Below are 14258 nucleotides of genomic sequence, written 5' to 3' on the forward strand. Positions count from 1 at the left end.
CTTGTTATAAAACTTTTCTTTCCTCTAATTTGCAAGAGTTGAATCAGCACCCCTGGAGATTTTTAAAAGACATGTATATGTGGCACTAGGGAACATGGTGCAGTGGTGGACTTGGCAGTGCTGGGTTAGTGGACCTGATAATCCTAGAAGTTGTTTCTATGACTCTGTGTAATAGTATCCATTTTACAAAAAGTCTGTATGGAAAATGCAGCCTCAGGAACAGAGTCAGTATACTGCTTTCAGCAGCACTAGAGATCTGCAGAGGTGAAGCAATGGCCATTAACTTCCTCTGCCCCCAACACATGCCAGAGAACAGAACAGTATTATTTTCATGCTGCCATCTCAAGACATTAAAATTGCGGTCCTAAAAAGGATTTACATCAACCGAACTATAATTACCTTTTACCTCTAAACACATTTGTCTGACATTGCTGATTATATAAAACATGTTTAAGTAGATTAAGCTGTACAGTCTCACAGAACATCCTGAACACGGTCCGTTATTGTAAAGACAACTATGCCATAGATAATACAAGTGCATTCCACTTACACTAATCAAGACAAAATTACCACCAGATATTTCTGTAAATCTGAAACTACCAGTGCTAATTAAGGATGACAACATAGTGTAGAATCAAAGTGCATGTTAAGAAAAAGCCTTTGAAACACTGAGTGCATTTTAGACGTCCACAAAAAAGTATATGTCAACTGCATACAACTGTACCTTCTTCATACAGGTCTTCCAGCAAATAAGCTTCTGCTCTGTCTTTCAGAGCATTCACGTTGGTTGGTTCCAGTTGCAGAACTTCTGTACAAAGTTTTATGGCTTCTGTAGACTGCTGATTCTAGAGAGAAGAAAGTAAAACAAAATTCACATAGTTGTGGGGGTTTTGTGTGCTGTTTGTTTGTCTTAAAGAAATTTACAGAGGGAGAATAATCAGAATTACCTTTGATAAGCAGTGACAGATTCTTTCTTTGGCACGAGTAGCATAAACTGGGACTTCTGGCTCAGTTTTCATTACAGATTCGTATTTACTGATAGCATCTTCGTACCTGTTTAAATCATAAAGCAAAATATCATGAAATGTGATCACTATCTCAGGGTGTTGCAATTTATTTACAAATCTTGAAATTCACAGATTTTCACATCCTCCTAGCAATGTACCTTAACTTTAATAGCCTTAAAGGTGAGGTGTGAGACAATAGTATGAAGAAAATTTGCAGCCATTTCAAGAATTACATCCCCATTCCCTTTTCTGTGCTATGAGACAGAAGAGCTGGCACCAGCCCTGGCAGGCTTTTGCAGAAGACAGTAACTACCAATCCCTCACCATGCACAGACAGTCTCTAGATGTGCCTCCTGTCCAACATGCCACTCTACACCTAAAAATAAGCATCTCCCTCTCCAATATCTGAGATGGACCAAGTCTAGAGTCTTACTGCAAGCACTGTACTATCTGCACACCACAAAAGGTCCCACCTTAGCTACAAAAAAGCTCTTTATGCCAGCTTGAATTAGGCGGTTGTTTTCTCCTTTTCTTCTCCACAAGTCACACAGTAAAATGGGTTTGGTTTTTGTTTTTTTTTTTTTTTGCTGCAAAGGCCTCAAAGATGCTAAAGTTGCATGGTTTGAGCAAGAAATGGATTAGAACATTTACCTAAAAAGGCAAGAGAGTGACTGAACCCATAGGTTGCTATACAGGCTAGAGAAATTCAAGCTCTCAGAAGATTCCCTGAAACAGGACTGATACTGTATTAAGTGAAGAGAGTCCAAACAGACTGATGGCTTAATCAAATTGGCCTCAGTTGTGCTTATTCATGTTCCTGATGTATTTCATTTTAAAACATCACCTTGACAATGTCTAATGATTTGCGAGAGCTCCTTACACTTGGATGTCATGAAAAACTGAAGTAAAGCAAGAAGTAGAAGAATACAGAGGCATGAAAAAAAAAAGCCCATCAGTCAGATCCAATTTTGCTATCAAGGCACTGCAGAGTTATTAGGGGGTTTTAGTCTAGAGATGTGGTCCTTTAATCACAGAACAGCTGAGATTGGAAGGGACTTCTGGAAGTCATCTGGTCCAACCCCATTGCTCATGCAGGGCCACCTACAGCAGGCTGCCCAGGAGTGTCCAAACAGTTTTTTAATAACTCCAAAATGGGGAGACTCTACAATCTCTCTGGGCAACCTGCATGACTGCAAATGAGGGGGTAGTAGAAAGCATTTCACTATGTTCAAAGGGAATTTCTTGTTTCAGTTTGCACCCATTGGCCTGATTCTGATACAGGGCATCACTGATCAGAGCCTGGCTCTGCCCTCTTTGCACCCTCCCTTCAGGTATTTTGATGAGATGACCCTGTAGCAGAGAAGGCTCAAACAGTCCCAGCCATCTCAGCCTTTCTTTGCAGTCCCTCCATCATTTTAGTGGGATTTTGTTGGACTTTCTCAGTAGTTTCATCTCTCTGGCACTCCAGGTGTGGCCTCATCAGTTCTGAGTAATAATATATGAGAGCTGAAAACTATTATCCCTATCTTGGTCTTACTACCTGCTACAGAAAGAAGTTAAGTATGCAAAGAGTAGACAGTGGCATCGGAAGGAATCCGAACAGGATTGTCGCTATGCGAGTCAATATTTATTTTAATTGTAATTTGAGAGCTGTGCTCAGTTATCCACTTCAACTGACAGATGCAAAAAGCATCACTTAATCAGCTCCTCAATCAATAAGTTGGTGCCTCCGTAGTAGTTTTTTTTCCTTTTTTTTTTTTTTTTTTTTTAAATATAGGAGTGAATACTTACCTGCCTTCTCTGATGAATTCCTCTGCTGACTCAATCTGCTTATTGAGTTTCTTCACTTGCTTATAGAGAGAGAAACACTCCTTATGATCTTGGTCCAGTTTCAGACACTCCCGGACTTCACTTTTCACAGGGAGGTAAGGAGAAGGTAAAAAAAAAATAAAATATGTCACCACATATTATGAAATTTTAACTAGAGACACAATGCAACATATACAAGCTGTCCACAACAACAGCTCACTTCTTTACACAATCTCTCTCCTCAGCCAAAAAATTACTTTAAAGTGAGACATCAACAAAAAGTCTTCCAGAACATAAAGGGTTATTTGTCTGGTTTGGGTTTTAATTATTCTCTGTTGCCAAATATGCAAAAGGATTAAGTGTTACATGTGATACATGGAATCCCAGCCAAGCCTGAGCCTGACTTTTCGTTGTGAAGACTGCTCTTTAATAAGATTCTGATTAGGGCAGGTACTTCTCCAAATTGTCAAATGTTTAAAAAAAAAGTACAGTCATCACTGCACAACCACGGTGTTATTTTCAGAAAGAGATCACAAAATCTGATTTTGTTCCTAAGGACAGACAAAAAAGTCTCAGTATTTGAAAATCACTAAGCCTATAAAGGTAAGAGAAAGAAACCAAGAGAAGGTCAAGGATCAGAATAAGCATCCAGTGAGTCCAAGAGCTACTGAACTCTTAGTATATCTTATGATGCAAAAAAAATAAAATAAAGGTATTAGATAAGAATGAAGGAACTCCTCATTATTATCCCTTCATTCTGTTTCCATTTTGTTCTTCAACAGTGCTCTTAACTGTACTTTTAAAAATCAAAAATCTATTCTTGAAATCACTATGCAAAGTGATGTCCAGCTACCAAAACTCACCACAGAAGTGACCTATGAGCTCCCAAGACTAAGTATACTTTAGAAAGGGGATGTGTAATGCAAACCAATTGCCCAGCTATAAAATGAATTTTTGCCATTACAGTCCATCACATGCAGTTTCCATCAGCTAGCCAAGAAAAGAAAATCAGGCCTTTTCAGTTCTCTTCATTTCTTATTGAAGAGATTCTGTGGCAGAAACCATACTGGAAGGAGTCTGGAGATGAAGGTAGCACATCTGAGGTTATGATTGCCACAGAAATCATTCCTGTGCAAACAGGAAGATTACACCATCTGTCCAGCCAGGCACAGAGTAAAAACCTAACAGTTCAGATTGGGCAAGGGCAGTTATCTGCCAGATTGACGAGGGACATATGGGAGTAAGACCTTAAACATAACTCAATATGAATAAAAGAGTAGGACATTATCAAAAAGTCATTCAAAATGCTGGACACTGTCTGCAGGAATGAAAGATCAACAGCTCAGGGCCCCTGGCTCTTCATAGCTGGGTGCTCCTGTATTTTTTATTTATTCTTAAGCCTGTAACCTTAATGCATATGTTTTTTGTTTGCATTGTAAACTTCACTTGAATAGAGGTTCAAGGTTAAAAAAAAGGCTCCACCAAAGCAAGTTCAGAGTAGCATTTCCATCTAGGATGGAGAAATACAATGAAGACAGTACTTGCAAGCAACTCTGATGGACATGCACTCTGGCTTCTACTTTAGCAAAGAAGATGCCTGGAACCATCGATGGCTGGTCTGCCAAGCATAAACATGGTGTCTTCACTGCCTGTTCTTAGCTTCTAGAAAGGAGCTTCCTTTATCAGATCCAGACCACAGTTGCTACTACATCCAAAACTCACACAATACAGATATTTCATGGTTTATCATGACCTATATAATTACATTTTCTGTCAATTGTAATTATTACAGCAAATAGTAAAATTACCTGAGTGATAATTCATGGTCCCCCAGCTGATAATATATTCTGCTGATTTTATAGAAGGCTTCAGTATTATCATTCTTTAATTTGGCAGCAGCTTTCAAGTCACTAATAGCTTTGCTTGGTTCCCCTTCCTTTATATAACACTCTGCTCGAAGTTCCCGTAGCTCTGCATCCCAAACACAAACCTTAAGAAATCAAAATTAAAGCTTGGTTTTGGTCCATAACACTTCACTTCTTTTCCTCCCCAAAACAAAAATCCCATTTAATTTGACTTTGCCAACTGCAATAGCATAAGGTTCAAGTTGCATGCAGAGATCAAGAAATTAGCATCTCTGCTTCCTGGTGGATGCTGTGATGCACCTGCCCAAATACAAAACAAAGGCCTGCAAATTTTGTAAATGATTCAATGAGCTCATGCAGGGAGATGAATTAAATCTACTGGTACTACTTAAACTAGGACAGTCTGTTGAGCCTCCAGGAAAGGATATCGGAATCATAAATTATTACATCTTCCCAAAAGAAAAGAGGTAATGAACAGCAAGGACCAAGCTGTCAGTTGTCCTCTAGGAAGAAGCCCATGGGGAAGATGCAGCTCCACAAAATTTGACCTTTGTGTTCGGATTTTAAAAATACAGAAAGGTAATAATGTAACAGTAGGGAAAAAATAATTACTCAAAAGGAACTGCCCACCAAAATTTGTTTTAGAGAACTAATTCTGTGTCTTGTCAGTTGTTTGTAAACTATCATTTCAGGAGGAGGCTTTTCTGCTTTTCCCCATTCCCCACCCACAGACAAACTCCCACACTTTAGCAGTTTCTTCACCAAAAGCTCCAATATTTTAAATTCCAAATTAACAACGCTAATTTGTATGTGAAGAGTCACAGCAGTTAACTGTTTTTTAATGTATATTTCTATATGACACACAAAATGCCCACACCATTGAGTTATTTACACATACACTATCAGACTACCTATACTAATACATTCAACAAATAGAGATACCTAAGGAACAAGTTGAAAATTGAGCTAGCTATAAACATTTTTAACTTTGTGGGGTTTTTTTCGATCTTTTGTTACTTTATTTTCTCAAGACAAAAACTGTCAGAATATTGGCAATGAAAATCCAGACGACAAAACCTACACCTCCTGTATTTGGTAAAACTTCATTGACTTCAGGAGAGATTTTTTCCCAGCTTCCCCAAACACCAAACTGTGGGAAAATAGGAAAGTATAACCAATACAGCTATCTATAACAGAAGTTTGGCTGAAGTTGTATCTTTAACCCAAACTACAAAACTATTATTTTGACTTTTTTTGCAGCTAGTGCTCAGCCTTCTCCACTCCCTAACTTCCTTATGGAGTCACAGTGCTCAGCAAAACTAAACCAGTTACACCAAGTGTTTTCACATCAGTGAAGAAGCTATTAAACAAAAACACACAGATGTCAGACAGAAGCTCTTACTTTCCTTTCTCAGGACAATTTTACTTAACACTTACTGCCAAGATTTCATCAAGAAGAGAAATAGCAGCTTCATAATCCTCTTGCTGGTAAGCAGATAGTGCTTGTGAATGCAGGCGCTGCAGCTCATCAGATTTTGTCAGCTGAGTCTGGGCTTCTTTTTCCTCATTATTGCTAGGATTGGATTTGAGCTGCAAACATGAACAAAGAGAGAGACTGAAACGCTTGTTCAAGGATCTCTTTGTCCCATTAATAGTCATATCACGGAGAACTGACTAAAGCTGCAAATAAAGCAAAATTAGTTTCAAAATTCCACTGGAAGTGTTTCTACCTCTAAACTTGAGAAAAAAGGAAGACATTCTGAGCTCCAATACAAGATGTCAGAAGTTAAAGAAATCCAATTCCTCCCCCTCACCATGCTTGATCATTTACCACTGGACACATCATAAGCAACAGTCACTGCCCCTTCATCACCCACTGAAGTTGAGGACCTCTCAAATGTAGCCTAATTCACCTCTCTGCAGACAGTTACAAAACAATGGATTCCTCAGCATCAGCAGACAGTATAACCACATGGCATAAACTGCAAATCTCACTTTAAGCACAAAACATATTTATAAATTCATGACAGAAATAAATGAAACATGTCTCAGACAGTGTTACTGTAAAGCTATGTTTCTTGACATTTTCCCCCCAAAGAGTGGCTACAGCAGCAAGTTAAGAGGCTACAGCTGGGAGAAAGCCTCAGCTGGGATCAGCTTTCTTCTAGCCTTAAACAAGTCTAAAATTCTATCTACAAGGACTCTCATTTCTCAAACCCCCCTCTCTGAGCAAGCAGAAGGGGTTATATGGTATTTGTCTTAATTTGTTTAAACAGCTTTAAATTTTCAAAGAAAAAAAACCAATCTCACAGGCAACTTTGGTGTCACCCAGGAAGATAAATATGGGCCAGAAGGAATCTCAGCCATTCTCTTTGTGAAGCCAGGAAGTAATTTGTAGGATTAGTGTAGCTTGAACAAAGCACTGCTTCATATTTGTTGCTGATCAGAACGACTTCCAAAGTTTTCAAAGGGACAGATCACCATGACTTCATTTTTTTGTTGTTTTAATCTCAAAACTTGCACTATCTTGCATTCTATACACAGAATGTTGACTAAAGTGACTGAGTCCTCAAAGACATGCAGTACTTTTTTCTTTCCTCATTTATCTCAAAGTGGCCTCTTCCCTTTTTTTTACCAGTATGTTCTTGAAACACTCATTTTGTGCTTATGTCTCTAATGTAATTCAACTTCAGCCCTCAGAAGTCCTTTAACATAACTTCCCCTGGTTCTAAAATTTAAGTATATGAAAGGAAAGAGCCTAAATGCAACATCAAAAGCATGCACAGCTCACACACTTTGTCTTCAATTCTTCATTTTAAGTCTTTTTGAACCTTAGGTAGTTATTTTTGCCAGGTAAAATGAAACAAGTTGTACTGAGACCCAAAAGTTCTCCTTTATTCCCTACACTGTCCTTTAGCAAGAGAAGATGAATTTGATCAAAGAGTTTTCTTCTTTGTAGGCTGATTCCTAATACAAGTCTCAAAGAGGCTTTTCTTCTGGTTAAAACTCTGCTTATAAACCCTTGATGCTATGCATCCACTTTCACCCCAAAATCTAGAGGTTGTAGTAGAGGCAAATTTCTGCACCTGTAATTTTAAAAGTACCAAGTCTACAAAATTCTCTGAAGTTGTGAGCTCTTCAGTTCCAGCTGACTTGTTTGATTTCTCCCTCAATTTCTCAGCATTTTCTTCTTAAAAATTAACAGCTTTTGCTATGGATGAGCTTTACACTTCCATTTAAACTTATCTCACAATAACACTGCACATCTTAGACATACAGTGTTTCATGTAACTTATTTAGAGAAAAGGTCAGTGGAATATGAAAAGCAATGTTACAATCATGCAGACAAGTCCAACAGTAATAAAGACCATTTGAGTGAAACATCCTAGATAATTCTAGGTAGTACAAAACGTCCAGTTAACAAAGAAAGGAAAATTTTTCAGGTTATCATTCAAACTAAAGCCATCAAGCATTCGTGTCTTTCTGCACTATGATCACAGGGCTGTCACATCACTAGCAATAATGAATCACACTTCAATCTCCTTTTTCTGTGAAACAGTAAGTTTGGGGGTAACAACTCAGAACAACTGCTTGTACTAAGTGTGCTAGATGCCCAAGAAAGGAGCTAAGTATTAAGAAAACTCTTCAGATGAATTTAATACAGGTCTAAGGCAAACCTAACACTCCTCTGGCATGCTTCACCAGCAGCCTGAAAGCACAAAGCCAGGGGCTGTGCTCTGCTCAGTTCTGCAGGACAAGCACACCGCTACCACTGAGTTGTTCTCAGCACAGTATCCTTTGCTCTCTTTGAGGTTTACTGCGTTTAGATTACAGCACTAAAGTAGTTGCAGTTTAACTTGCAGCAACAAGTAGCCACGTGTTAACATCAGCTTTTGTTCACTCTACTCCCCTGCCAACCCTGTGCCTTATTCCTTTACAGAAAACAAAGTACACAGGAACGGCTTTGTTACTGTAAGTAATTGTCTATCACAGACTTACTACTATATGTGCTGCTTTATTTTATAGCCTTACCTCAGCACAGGGGAGAAACAAACCCTAGTGTAAGCAAAACCCCACTTTGCCCCCTTCAAGTAAGCAAGACTGAAGGTAAGAAAATCATCCTCACTCAATTTATCAAGTTGAGTGTTAACAGCATTTGCATGTGTTTTTCTCTGTTACTCTCAGTGATGAAATTAGCTTCTTCCAGAATTTTCCCTCAAGGATTGACTCAAAACTTTGCAACATTACCTTGCTGCACTCAGGACAGTAGGAAAAGGTATTAGAAGTTCAGTTCATGAAACCCAGCATTTAATTTTTTTTTTTGCAAGATCATTATCCTTTTGCAAGATCCTCTCTAAGGATCATTTCTACTCCAAGTAGACAGTCTTGCACTTGCAGTTAAATATCAAGTATTTAAAAGTTTTCTGATGGGAAAAGCATTTTAACAAGCTAAACAATTCATGCTGGTTGGTTTTCAAGAAGCAACATAACACCCCCACCACACCAAACCTGTCATCCCTTATTGTATTTCCCAAGTCCATCAATGACCTTTCTAACCACACAGAGGTTACACCAGCACACACAAGGCAACGTGAAAAATACAATGCAGCGTTACTTCAGAAAAATGCTGTTAATAGAAGGACATTGACATAGCCAAACCAGTATAACAGCAGTGACAAAACACTGAAGCAAGACCAATGCTAAACTACCCAGGATCCATCTGCACTTTGTGCATTGGATGCTGCTGTCCTGAAGATGCCATATGCCTGTTTGAATTAATTAGTATATCACAATGTGTTGCACATACATATATCTTACCATTATGCTTTCTGGATCAGTAATATGCTTTTTATTTAACAAGGCTTTACAGCATTGTCTGTTAGCATGCTAAAAAAAGGATCCCCAAACACAAAACACTTAAACCGGAAATCACTTGGAACAAGTAACTGCTGCTTATGAAGTTTGCTAAGAGCCCTTTGCTTCAGGATGTTTTTTTCAGAAGCATAGGGAAAAGTTACAAAACACGGCTAAGCAAATGTAATGGTTTACCATAACCTCTCCTGCTTTCCAGCTACATAGTCCTACAACTTCCTTTGCCCATTAACGATACAGGGAAAAGCTGTGGACTTTGTACAAGAACTCTAATGAGGAAGAGTTACAACCACTCTGAGGGGAAAAAAACCAAAACCACAACCTCAAAAACCATACTCTCAAAGAGCACAGATTAAAGATATACAGGCAGTTCATCTACAGCATTTGAATATCTTTCTTACAAACAGATACTGTCAACTCAAAAAACTTCAATACTGTTGTTTGAAAAAAAAAAAATTATTTTTACAACTCCCAAATGTTACACACACTGTTCCTATACCTTGCTTACAGTGGTCCAGTACCACTAACACAGACGTATCTCTACACTTCTAAAGCTGTTTTATGTTCTTGCTTTTCAAACCTAAATACACAGACCATGAAATCAAATAATCTTGTGAAAAACATTCTGAGGGGAACTGAAGGAACCTCCATGGTTTGTATCTAAGATCAAGACATCACACACAGTGCACAAAGGAAAGCCCTGCACTAATAACATATTAAGTAACACAGTTATAATGATAGACAGAAGTAAAAAAACACAAGGAAATATTTAAATACCTTTTATTCTTTAAGCAGGAAGCTACGGATAATCACAGTACCACAGAGGGATATATTTGGGAACATCTAATGTTTCTCTAACCACTTTGACGTGGTTAAGAGAGCTGCAAATACCCAACCCAAACTTGCCTAGCAACTTAATCAAATCAGGTTACCTTAAACTGCCCTAAGATGGTCTCTCCCACCTACATCCAAAACAGTATTATTACACATACCAACCAACCATGGAAAACAATTGTCCAGTGTATTTTGCAAGAGCCAAGGGCTTCTCTAGACTAGAATGCAACTTGTAGATGTACCGAGCTCAGTCACTTGGTCTTGGCTGACATCTAGTGGAGCTGGAAGATGTGCCTTCAGTTTCCAGCTCTGAAGTGACTGTTCTTCTAAGGCAGATAGAATTGCTTATTTAGGACACCTCAATATACAGTATTTATTGCAACAAACTGCAACTATGAATGTTACAGTCAGTCTTAACAAAGACTGGAATTTAAAAGAGATATGACAACTTAGCCCTTTCCACACTTTCCAATAGACTAGACAGAAGTTCTATTCTACTTTTGTTCATTCTACAGAATTCAGCAACTCAAAGGCTTGTCATTTTCTCTAGAACACAAGCAGAGTCACAGACAACACATAGGGCTGCCAGGATTTGCATCGCTTTTGTCACCTTTCCAGAAGGTCTTCCATCAACCAAAGCATGCCAATATTCCTTTTATTTTTAGTAAAAATCACATTTTTACAGCTAAACTAAACATTCCAGGGCTTTCATTGCTTGACATGACTGCTGATGTGCCCACAGATCTGTCCTATTGACTTCTATTACTCAGAAACTAACTAAACCAGAAAGAACTTGATATTAAAGCATATGAACACTCAACAAAGTTACAGTAGAGAAACAAATACTGTTCATACAGCATGAGCACAGCTTTCTAAAAATCACTGAAGGAGTTCTACTTAAACCTTTCTTCATGTGTAAAGCGTGGTCTGTGTAAAGAATTCCCCATCAGCTTGGTGCATCTGTTGGGCAAAAGGAGAGATTTCTAGAAATGCAGTACTGCTTAATATGAGAAGGCATGTCTGAATCTCACCCTCTATCCAAACCTCATGATTAAATTCAGCCAACAGAAAGGACAGAGTAGGGGATAAAAAAGGCAATCTAAAAATAACGCATGAAGTCTCAAGCGGCTCTGCTCCCAAAAAGGAATACTGCATCCTTTCCAGTCAGGCATTCCCACTGCCTGCTCTCACACTGGCACTGCACCACAAGACAGCCAGTACTGACACAACATAGAGGGCAGGAGTATAAAGAGAAACCACTCTGTTTAGCAATCATTTAAGTTTAAAGAAGTTTAGGGTGCTCACCATGAAACTTTTTCCATATACTATGAAACTTTATAGAAACCATTTGAGGATAAAATTTTTTTTTTTCTTTTCACTAGGACAGTTTTACTATTACACATAAAGAATAGTTTTGATGATTTTTTTAAGCTCTACACAAGACCACTGGTCCTACAAGCTGGGAAAGTTTACCTGTCATCCTCCCCTCCATTTAGATGGGCTGAATGTTTCTTGCTTTTTCTCTCCCTCAAAAATGACTGCATCTCCTAAACTGCCGAGATCCCTTTTAAGGAGTGTAACTCAAAGAGAAGAGATGGGAAGAAAAAAAAGCTTTTCAGAGTCTCCACTGAGATTCAACAGATTTCTGGAATATGCTAGGAGAAAACAGCGTTTTAAGGATGGCTCATTATATCAGTCACCTTGCAGTTCTGGTAGGCACAGAAAGCAACATTGGGACACTTAATGCAAGCATCCTACAGGGAACTACAAACCATATCACTCCTACACGTCTGTCCTTGAGTAGTCCAAGTAAAATTAGTCTTCTTAGATTCCACGCTCTGACCCGGTTTCTCCAATTCAAGAGTGGGGAATATCTTAAAATCTGATCTACTACTATTCTCTTTAAATCAACAACTGATCCAAACAATCTCTTGTGTGAAATCACCTAAGAGATAACACATCCACTGTCATTCAAGGGTACACAATGTACTTCAAAGGTGGATGGCATTACCAGGAGAAAGCCCATCCCATCTACACAACTATTGCCTCAGGAAAGAAAAATTACAACTGAAGGTAAAAACTCTCACATTTAACACCTTGCAGTTCTTTTCTGTGAGCATATGACATTCTCAGGATCACCTACTCTGGGTGACATCCTGAAACCCTACACATTTCAGAAAGCAGGCTGTTTTCCTTCAAATTAAGCCTTTCCTTTCAGTGAGGAGGATGGATAGAGTAAAAGATTGTTTCAGTTTTTAAATACAGCATTTTCACCCAATCTTTCCATGACACTCAACTTCTGCAAACTCAAACATATGACCAGGCTGCTGCATTCCTACTGAGTTACACTTGACTGCAGATTTAGACCCCATGCACTACTAATGTGGGATGGCCCAAGCACATTTCCAATTTATCTCCAGATTTGGACACCAAAGTTTGCTGATGAGCTACATGCTCACCCAGAATGAGAGCATTCTAGTTAGCTGATAACCAGCCAACAAAGTGAGAGGCTAGAGGGCTGTTCGGATCCTGACCTACATTTACTCAGTTAAGAAGCAGAATCATACACTACATGCTCTGTTCACATGTAAACCACACTATTTTAGGTGGTCAAGTCTCCAACTAAACTCTAGCTTGAGATCCCACTGGCATTTTTTTGCATCATATCTTTTAGTATCATTTCAAGGTACAACTTACTCCTTTCAGTTTTTGACCAGTGACTTAAAATAAGACCCCTATAGCTCTTGGTAGAAAAGAGAGGGTCTGACTATCTGAAAAATTTAGAAAAAAACAAGGGAAACCTTTCAAAGAAATAGGTATTCTTCTTAAAAGATTCAAGGTATGTAGTGTAATCTAATCTCCTCCTCATATGAATAAATTAAACTATTACAAATGACTACTTTACTGTTGGCTCATTTTTCTTGAATATACTGTACTTAAATGAGAATTGTGCTCTTCAGAAGAGACCACTTGCCAGTTCTCTAAGTACACGGGCAGTATTGTTCACAGAACAAAGGAAGCTGGAAGTAAGATTTAGAACCAATATGGTATCTTCTTAAGCCAGCTTCTGAGAAGAAACTCTGTTCCCCTTCAGATTTAAAGCCTGAGGACTGAAATTATTTGACTGACCAAAGGCAGCAATCTAAATTTTTGCAGCTAGTTTGGCAAAAGGGAAAGATACTTGGCAGTTGACTGAAGAAACAATTCCACACGCAGCATTAAGCAATATTTCACAGAACAGGAACTGCAAAGAGATACACAAATTCACAGTCGACACTGACATCACACAATTGCTACTGCAGCAACTGTGTCCTCAGTTACTCAGAGCTGAACAACACTCTCCCACATTTGCAATCAGCAGGGCTGCACTGCTATCAGACCACACACTCCTAAGAAACTCACAGGGGAAGCAGCAGCAGCCGGAGGAGTCATTGCTACATAAACTTCAAAATAAGCTACTGCAGCTCTGCTACAAACACAGACTGCCTCCTGCAAGAGCCACTCCCCCCAACTGTCCTACAGAGCACATGGGACAACCACTCCGGTTTTGTCATCCACACTCATTAACAGGATTTCCATTAAACATCTGCAATCTGCAACACACAACTACTTTCTCCACCACACTCTTCGAGGAAAGCTAACATGATGACACTAGTTACACCTGCAAATTCTATTTATTTTGGCATAACAGACAGCTGTTCAAACTAGAAACTCCTGAAGAATAAGCAAGAATAAGAATTAATCTTATTTATACTCATATTTACATGAATTTTGTGCAATAGAGAGGAAATCAAGCTTCACATTCTCTTAAGGACCTTTCTTCTGGGGTTAGATCAGTTTACTTTTGCAGTGTAGGGCTAAAAAACACCCA

At 38.7% G+C, this 14258-nt stretch overlaps 1 protein-coding gene across 2 annotated transcripts in view; it reads right to left on the bottom strand.

The window, feature by feature from the left end:
• Positions 1-14258, bottom strand: part of DNAJC3 (DnaJ heat shock protein family (Hsp40) member C3) — a 30547-nt gene that overhangs the window by 5410 nt on the left and 10879 nt on the right. For both annotated transcript variants that reach the window (XM_032677256.1, XM_032677264.1), the window contains exons 5-9: positions 6119-6271; positions 4625-4806; positions 2799-2918; positions 948-1053; positions 725-845 (exon numbers count right to left, since the gene is read on the bottom strand). In XM_032677256.1, coding sequence (XP_032533147.1) covers positions 725-845; positions 948-1053; positions 2799-2918; positions 4625-4806; positions 6119-6271 — 682 coding nt within the window. The remainder of the gene's footprint in view (positions 1-724; positions 846-947; positions 1054-2798; positions 2919-4624; positions 4807-6118; positions 6272-14258) is intronic.

The sequence above is a fragment of the Chiroxiphia lanceolata genome, chromosome 2 (genome assembly GCF_009829145.1).
Source record: "Chiroxiphia lanceolata isolate bChiLan1 chromosome 2, bChiLan1.pri, whole genome shotgun sequence".
NCBI classification, from domain to species: domain Eukaryota; kingdom Metazoa; phylum Chordata; class Aves; order Passeriformes; family Pipridae; genus Chiroxiphia; species Chiroxiphia lanceolata.